The following is a 9,354-nucleotide window of genomic DNA, read 5'->3' on the forward strand; positions in this document are numbered from 1 at the left end:
TGTTTATATCAAAATCATCTGTTAAATTGGGGCTCTTCATGCACAGCTGATCACATGGGTGTGGTCGTATATATTAGGAAATGTCTGTAATGTGTATGTGTACATAGAGAGATGGGTGTGCTCCCTGGTTAACTAAGATATAGAAACTTTAAAAAGATGTGGAGAGAGCTCTTAAGGCGATTATAAATTGTCTCCAAAGGAAGATTCATGTTGTGTGTTCTATGTTGCAGGTTGAGTGGCATCAGAGGCGAGTGATGGACGATCTGCAGTCACAGAACCTCTCCATGGACATGACCAACTCCTCTCCTGCCTTGCCCAACAACAGACTGGAGAATGGTATGGCCCAGCTGATCACCACGGAGGCCTGGAACATCAACTCCACAGACCTGGTAAAGAAGGCCCTGGTGACGGTGCCAGCCCCATCCATTCTGAACCCCCCAGCCGAGTCCCAGAGCGGCATGGCTCTAAAGGTGGCTGCCACTGTGTTGCAGCCCCTGTGCCTTGGGGAGAGCCCAGTGGTGATGCCCATTCACATGCAGGTGGAGGGAAGCTCCGCACCTGAGCTCAGCCCTAACAGCAATGCCACCTATGTTATGACCACGCAGGGCCCCGTGCAGCTGCCTGTGGTGCTGGAGCAGCATGTCTTTCAGCACCTCAACTCCCCTTTGGTCCTGCCGCAGGAGGCTCCATGCTCCTCCAATGCCATCCACAACAACCTCTTCCAGGCAGCCGAGGACCCCGAGACCCAGCCCCAGCTCCTGGACTTGCGCATCCCCAGCCAGCCACAGGAGCCAACGTTGCCATTTGAAGCTGTGCTCCAGAATTTGTTTCCTGCACAGGGCACTCTTGGCCCTCCACCCTGTCAGCCTCCTCCTGGATATGCCCCTGTGCCCCCTCAGCCCTTTAACTCCCCCTTGTCCCCCCTGGTCCCGCCAGCCACCCTCTTGGTACCCTACCCTGTGATTGTCCCTTTGCCTGTGCCCATCCCAATTCCCATCCCCATCCCAGTGCCTCAGAGTTCTGAGTCCAAGTTCAGCCCCAGTTTATCCAAGCCACCATCTTCCTTTGGCCTACACCCCTTTAAAGGCACCCACACCCCTCTGGAGAAGGAGGAACTGAAGCCCTTCGACATCCTCCAGCCCAAGGAGTATTTCCAGCTCAGCCGCCACACAGTCATAAAGATGGGGGGTGAGAATGAGGCTCTGGATCTCTCCATGAAGTCGGTGCCCTGGCTCAAGGCTAGAGAAGTCAGTCCCCCAATCTGCCAGGAGGATACAGCTCTTGACCTATCGCTGGCAGCCCACCGGAAATCTGAGCCTTCCCCTGAGACTCTGTATAACAGCAGCAGGTCAGTGGACAGCCCACGTCACATGGTGACAGACAAACTGCCCAGAGGCATGGAAATGCCCTTTGCCCCTGCCACGCCCTATGAGGCCTCAGCCATGATGGATAGCCACAAAGGCAGCAATGCTGCTCAGCTGCCCAGCCAGCCCAGCCAGCCCAGTGGTGAGGTCAAGGCTGAAAATAACATTGAGATGGTGAGCAACTCTCAGGCGGCCAAGGTGATTGTCTCCGTGGAAGACGCCATGCCAACAATCTTCTGTGGCAAGATCAAAGGTCTCTCGGGTGTGTCCACCAAAAACTTCTCCTTCAAAAGAGAAGACTCGGTGTTTCAGGGCTATGACATCAACAGCCAAGAAGAATCCATGGGAAACACAGAGCTCCTTAGGAAACCTGTCAAAAGCCGAAACATAAAGTTCAAGAAAGTGAACTCCCAGGAAATACACATGCTCCCAATCAAAAAACAACGGCTGGCCACCTTTTTTCCGAGAAAATAAATAATGGCTTTTTAAAAATTTTATGATTATAATATGAGGAAAGGTGCATTGGTTTTATAAAAAGGCATTTAAAACAAATTATCTTTGTTAATTATTTTGGGGAGTAGTTAGAAAGCAGGAAGGTGAATTGGCTCTAGAGGCCCTGTAAGCTAGTATCATTTTCTTTTTTAATTTTTGACTTTTCACAAATGAGTAAATAAGAGCAACCTATTTTTCAAGCAGATTGCACATTTTTTGCAGCTTTAATGGAATATTGGGTGAATCAGAGGGGTAAAAAAGCTATTTTCATTGCCACAAAGTGCTTTGATGATGTAATACCTAATAAAGGGTAGGATGAATATTTCACAATAAATGTTTGTTTGCACTAATTGATTGCAGCATTCTATCATTCTTAAAATTTGTATTCCTTAACTGGCATGGTTTAGCCCAAACTGTCACTTGTAAAGCACTACAAATTCTCTGTGTTTAGAAACCTAAGCTCTTCAGGCATATTGGGCAAAGAATAATTCTATTGGCCAAATAGAATTCAGAATATGTATGACCTTAAGCAAGTCACTTCCCCCTCTAGGTCTCTAGGTTTCTTCATTTGTAAAAATGTGGCAAAGGGGGTAGGGTGGGAGGAGATGAGTTTCAAGTACCCTAGGCCTAGATTTCAGTTCACAGAGACACTAGTGTGTAGAATTCTGTGTCTGAACTTTCCATAGACTAAAACAAATATCTTTAAAAGGATGATTTACCTGCTTCCTCTCTGCCTCCATCCCAGAATTTAGCTGGAAAGGATCTTATTTTCACTGGTAATAAGTTCTGAATAATTGAAAGTCTTACAAATCAAAAGTATTACCAAAGACCACTCAGAAAGAGAAGAAAGTTTGTTGCTTGTGGATGGGGAGATGTCTGTCTTGTCAGTGTTACAGGCCCTGGGTAAATATCTGGAAGTGGGGTCTGGGAGGGAAGAGAAAGACATTTCTTAATGAATTTAGCACAGTGGTTCTCACCTAGGAGTGATCACGCCCCCCAGAGAACATCTGGCAATGCCTGGAAACACTTTGGGTTGTCACAGCTAGGGGAGATGCTACTGGCATCTGGTGGGTAGCATCCCACAATGCACAGGACAGCACCCACCAGAGAGAGAGCAATCCAGCTCAAATGTCACTAGTGCTGAGGCTGAGAACTACTGCGTACGCCACATCTGGATGGATGGAAGGGATGTACCTGGGAGGAGGGAACAGTGCACTGCTCTCCTTGGACAGCCACACAAGTGAAGAACTGCGAGTGTGCATTTTAAACAGACCTGCTAGGTGCCACCTCACACTTGTGTCTGAAACCATGCTGGTGAGAGATTGATCATGGCCTGCCTGCTTTTAAACTTAGAGCTCTTTCTTTCGCTTCTCACAATTAGTATGTATCCAGCTGTTACTGTGAACACGAACAGGAGGCGAAGCAGTTGTGAGATTGTTCTTTTATTACCAGGCCCTCTGTGTATAAGATTATAACTTCAGCTGGTCCTGTACCATACACCCAGAATGGCTTTTCTTTCTCCTGCTCTTTTCCTGTGTTGTTAACACTTCTTTTTCAAAGTGGAACACAATGGTAAATAACCAAATAGCTGTTTCTTGTTAGGCTAACTAGTTGGTTCTTTTGCCCTAGCCAGACTCTATCCTTCAGCTTTGACATGGTGCAGACTTTTTCCATTTTTACTACCACTGTGGATTTCCTGAGCATGGCATGTGTATTCTAGTTTCAAATACAACCAACACAAGTGTGCCTAGGGACTAGCACTTCCCATCCACCCGAGATCTTTTATCACCATGTTGCAGTTGTTTCTGCTGCCCCCATCGCAGGGCCCCTGGCTTCACAGAGTACTGGCAAGAATTGCTTCTCCTCCAGATTCGAGGGAAGAGAATTCCCAATTTGCCCTTTAGAAGCATGTGCTTAAAGCTGAGTGACATACAGGTGGAAAGGAAGGCATTGGTAGGTTGTAATTACATTATAAAACTTCAAGCTACAGATTTCTCTTTGTTGTATCTGGCAATGCCCTCTTCTGTTCAGTTGTCAGCTCTGGTTGGGTGAGAAATGTTGGCTCCAGAGCCAAACCTGGCTGTTGAGCCACTGTGGGTTATCCCCCAGCCCTGGGACTGGTTCCTGCTACAGGCCTCCACACCAACCCCAGCTGCGTCCATCCATAGCCCTTGGCATTTATCTCTGGGGGCCTTAGGAGAGAGGCTTTTGTGGCGGGGACCAGCTGTAGCATTGGGAGACTTGTCCTTTGAGATCTGTGAAGGCTACATTCATAGTATTGAGTTGGGAGCAGGGTTGTGCTACTGAGGTAGGGACATCCTCTGACCCCCCTTCCCAGCATTTAATGGAAACTGGAATCCACTTGGCTGCATGCAGGCCAGGGATCAGGAGAAGGGCAAAGGCTTGGTGTGGCCAGAGTGAGCCTAGAGTTCCCTGATGGTTCGATGCCATTCTCCTACCTCATTCAGAAATTTGTAGCCTTTCCACATAAACCCAAAGTAAGAACCATCAGCCTGGCAACTTGGTGCCTGGTCTGAGGCACGTGGTTCCCACATGGCTCACAGAGTGGGCCACTAGCAAACTCTCAGGAGCCATCATTTTTTCTGCTTGATGCAGGCAGCTGTAGTGACTCATATGTCCCCACCCCTCACAACTGTCTCCAGCTAATCCACTTGCAGGTTTTAGTTATGCAGGATTTCCATCAGGCTTTTTCTCATGACTTGATTTCCCATCTTGTTACAAAAGAGAAATGTTTGTGCCAACTAACCTAAAGAACAGCCTTTCATAGTCATTTAGAAAATAGGATTAGTCTCCAGGAATGTTGATATTTGTTCAGACTTGTCAAGATGGCTTTAGCTGGCTTCAGTTCAGAAATGATTAAAAAATTAGAACTTACAAAGATCCATATTTAGGGGTACTGATCTTCTTGATAAAGTAAAAACTAGTTGATCTAGAGGAAAAAAAGATTTAAAGTGAATACAGTAAGCCCTGGCTGGTGTGGCTCAGTGGATTGAGTGCCAGCCTGTGAACCAAAACATTGCTGGTTCAATTCCTGGTCAGAGCACATGCCTGGGTTGTGGGCCAGGTCCCAGGTTGGGAGCTTGTGAGAAGCAACTAACCCATGTTTCTCTTGCACATCAATGTTTCCCTCCCTCTCTTCCTCTCTCTCCAAAAATAAAAAAGAAATAAATAAAGAAGATACAGTTAATGTCCTAACCAAAGAAATCCTTGACAGTGAGTAGAAAATTCTAAAGCGAAGTCAAAAATTTGTTTATATTCAAAGGCAAAACTCTCATATTTTAAGCATGAAAATATATGTCCTCAGTGGTGAAGACTCTAAACAAAAGGAAGAAGGGAGGGAGGAGGGTGAGGGAGGGAGGGGAGAGGAAGGTAGCCAGTTACAGACTATGTCAATATGGTCATGAATAGTCATAAATAGCATAATTAATAAAAGAACAGGAAAGGATTTAGAGTCTATTTTACAAGTGAGGAAATTGAGGCTCAGAAGAGTTTTCTGCTTTCAGTTTTTAAGCATCAACAACTCAAAAGTATGTACTTTGCAATGATTCTTAAATATTGGGTTTGAAGCCCAATGAACCCACAGGAATTTGTGTCCTTTAGGGGCAAAAGCCAGTATAAATTAGTGAAGAGTCTGAATTACAGATTTTTTTCAATTATCTTCAAGACCATTCTAGTTAACTAGAATGCCCACAGCACTTGGCACAATGGTAAAGGGGGGATTTCAAGCTGGAGGATGGGGGTGCCAGGCCTCTAAAAGCCACACTCGAGAGCTGCTAAGCTGAAAACTTGAACAGCAGGGAAAAAGCATTGAGGTCATTAAATAAAAAAGGTAATTTTCCAGAACAGCTCACGATCACCAGGTCAAATAACTGACCTCCCACATCAGCGAAACAAAATAGGGTATATTTGAGAACCTTAGGGTGCCATTTTTATAAATTGGTATTTGATTTTAATTGATATATTGGTTGATTTTATAGTAAGCAGTATATATGAGTGCTTGAAATACTAGTTCCAAAATATTGCAAATAATACGTCTGCAACTGTTATTAAACCAGAGGATTTCTAAGCAAAGTGAGATTTTAGCAATGCACTGCTGAAATTACAAACAAGTTCAAGTTAAAGGAAATGAACTGTGGAGGTGTACTATATAATCCCAAGTAGTAGGTTATTTTCCACTCAACTATAGTCTATATATACATTCAAATAAAAGTGTAGGCTCACTCTTCTGATAAAGATGATAAAGCTCACTTCATGCTGCCCTCCCCTCTGCTAAATTTTTTTTAAATCTAAGGTTTGATAACCCAGTCTATTAGAAAGAATGTAATGAGCCCCTTTACATGGAGAGCAGCATGCTATCAGTCCCAAATGGTATTGGGAAATTTGATTTTAGGTATAGTTGCTTCACATATGGAATCTGAAGTCTCTTTTTCAATGCAGAAATTTTCAGTGCTCACATTTCAAGCCATATTAGGAAACACCACAATGAGCAGACCAAATTCTTTGAGAGCAGGGACTGAATCTTAATTTTTTTATCTCAAGGTTTCTCCACCTCAACACTATTGACAGTTGGGACTAAATGATTCTCTGTTGAGGGGCACTGTCCTGTGCACTTGTAGGCAGGTTGTGAGATGTTTAACAGCATCTCTGGATTCTACCCATGGTATGCCAGGAGCAATCTCTACAACCGATTGTGATTGTGAACAAAGATGTCTCCAGACATTGCCAACAGTCCACTGGGAGGGGCAAAGTCACCCTGGGTTAAGAACCACTGCTTTATCTCTAGGGTCTCTCTCATACCTGGCCCACAACAGGAGTTCAAAATTCTTTGAAGAATGAATGTAATCAAGAAATAATCAGGGAGACAGATCTATAGCTGTGGTCTCTAGTGCCCCTGACGTATTTTCTGGTTTACTTTCACAAGGCTGATGTGACCAGGAAAATATTATTTGGAACTGTATTCATCCATCCAGAGAGCCATCACTCATCTAGCATGTAACAGGGCTCTCTAGAAGCTTCTTCCTGGTAAATGGGGTTCAGAAGGACTACACCTCATCAAAGGGCAGGCACTTAGCCAGTTCTGAAGGGATGCCTCATCATTTACCAACACTGAAATCTGAAGAACCCATTATTCAAAACTCACCCCGTGATAACTGTTCATCAGTCTTATTTCCAAGGGCAGTATAACCCAGGAATTTACAAATATTGCCAGGAAGTTGAGTGTTTTTCCCCCTCATGTTTTACCTAAATCCTCTTGCTGTAATTGAGCCCAGTTTTTTGTTTGTCCTTAATGGAAACATAGGCCAAATCTCCTCCTTTTAGTAGTTCCCTATTTTAAACACCAGATCTTTCCAGAACCCCCTTCCCTAGGACTCAAGAGTCCCACCTCCTCTTGTGCCCTCTGAGCTCCTAGTTTATAGTCCTCTCGTCATCTTGGTTGCTCTTTCCCCAATTTCTACATTTACTCTGTAGAATCAAGAACCCCAGGTAGGTGATGATAATGCTTTTAAATTGGTTATAGTGATGGTTGTACAACTCTGTGAATATACTAAAAAATACTTTACATGGGTAAATTGTACATGTGAATTATATCTCAATAAAGCTGTTACTTTTAAAAAATAATAAAAGAATCCCAGATAGAAATTGAGAAATGACTGTGGGTTCTAGCAAAGCCTGTTAGAACTGAGTACTTACTTCCTATCTTTGATCAGTTATATCCCTGTTAGTATATACCCACTTCCCATTGGGCCCCTCCCTCTTTGCCTAGTTATATACCTGTTAATACATCCTAAATTCCCTTTGGACCCCACCTATCTGAGTTTCTCAGGTTTCTCTTTATGGTCCAAAATTTGCTTGAAATATCGTCCCCCATATCTCATTTCTTAGAATCTGGAAACTCTCCCTCCAAGTGGCTTGCCCTGAACAGGCGTCCCCAGACCTTCAGGTTTGGTCCTCACCATTTCTCTACCAGGGTTCAAACTATATTTGGCCACAGGCCTCTTAATTCAAACAAAATCACACAAATGACCAGTGTATTAAAAAAGTCACAGAAAAGCAGCTGCTCTGGTCTGGAGTCCGACCTAACTGTCCCCTCGTCCTACAGGGCTTACACGCATGGCTGTCAAAAGCTACTGCATAATGGTGGCACCAAACATGCCCCAGCAATGCAGCTTTTGCCATCCCACTCAACACCTTCTCTATCAGGACTCTGGATACTGGGGTATTGTGCCTTCTACTATTTTATCTTAAATTTTATCCAGCATAAAGGGAGCATTCAGGGCACATACCGTCTAATGACCCCTGAACTCAGAATTAGGTGACTAGGTTCCCAATCATCATTCCCTCCTTCAGAAGTGGGGCTGGGTCCCAGGGCAGAGAAACAGGATGTAAGCTCTGTCCTCACAAAACAAAGACTCAGCCCCTGATTACAGGATGTCAGCAAGTATCAGTCCCCAAGGTGGCCACAATGGCAATGGAGACTACTGAAATGCTCTGGGCAATTCAGTCTTCCTGGAGGCAAGACCAGCACACAATGTTAACTGGTTTTGCTATTGTCGTTGTTGTAAGAAATGGTTTTTATGCAGCTTTATGATTTCAAGTACTTTACTAGAAACTAGCTAACAAGGTCTTGTCTGGCAGCAGTCCTTGGCGAAATGGTGGTGACTCAGGGATTACATTACTTGTAAAGAGGGCATCAGCTGTTTATAAGTGAATAGGTGCTCCAAGGGTACTTGAGGGTGGATAAGAACTGTCTACTTGCTTTGTATGGCTGGGGAATGTGACTAGGCAGGCAGTGGGAGAGCCAGGGTAATTCTTTAACCTCTGAGACCTTTCATTGCAACAATTTTCAGTGGGAATCTTTTCAAAATGCATTAAGTATCTCACCAGAGAAAACCTTTCCTTGAGTCTGTCATCACAACAGGCATTGGTGGCTGGCCTGGGCTGGAATGACGTGATGCCCTGCAGGCCATCCAGAGAAAGGGGGGCTGTTTGTCTCTAGGTAGTGTGGGCTCTCCTATCTCTAGTGCCCACTCCATACTGATACCTCTCTTCTTCTTCTCCTCTTCCTCCTTTCTCCTCCTCCTTTCTCCTTCTCCTTCCTCTTCTCCTCTTCCTTTCTCCTTCCTCTTCTCCTTCCCCACCTCCCCTTCCCCTTCCCCTCCTCCTCTTCCTTCTTCTTGTCTTCTTCGAAAAATCTCTTCCAATTGTGTCCCTTCTCAGCTTCCATGACAGCAGGGCATGCCTGGACAGCCATCGCTGGCCAACTCTCTTTTATCCATAACCTAACCGAGTAGAGGAAATGGTACCCACTCCCCTGGCAAGGGCCTCCTCAGTACCCTGCAAGGCTCAGCTCCAGTGCCACCTCTGGGAACATCCTCCCCAGCTCCTTTCCTCCTGCAGGGGAGTGATGCTGCTATCAAAGGCCTCTCCCATCTTATTGAGTGAGTCTCCAGTGCTTCTGCTGGAAGCTCTCTGAGAC

General features: G+C 45.0%; 1 protein-coding gene across 4 annotated transcripts in view; it reads left to right on the plus strand.

Annotated features, from left to right (window-relative positions):
• The window catches only part of RAI2 (retinoic acid induced 2), a 79,790-nt gene extending 77,537 nt beyond the window's left edge, over positions 1 to 2,253 (plus strand). For 3 of the 4 annotated variants that reach the window (XM_045203189.2, XM_024569954.3, XM_045203188.2), the window contains exon 2: positions 231 to 2,253. In XM_045203189.2, coding sequence (XP_045059124.1) covers positions 255 to 1,838 — 1,584 coding nt within the window. In that variant the 5' untranslated portion in view covers positions 231 to 254 and the 3' untranslated portion in view covers positions 1,839 to 2,253. The remainder of the gene's footprint in view (positions 1 to 230) is intronic. The other variant, XM_045203190.2, reaches the window with a different exon arrangement.
• The last annotated feature ends 7,101 nt before the right edge of the window (positions 2,254 to 9,354 follow it).

This window comes from Desmodus rotundus, chromosome X, assembly GCF_022682495.2.
Source record: "Desmodus rotundus isolate HL8 chromosome X, HLdesRot8A.1, whole genome shotgun sequence".
NCBI lineage: Eukaryota > Metazoa > Chordata > Mammalia > Chiroptera > Phyllostomidae > Desmodus > Desmodus rotundus.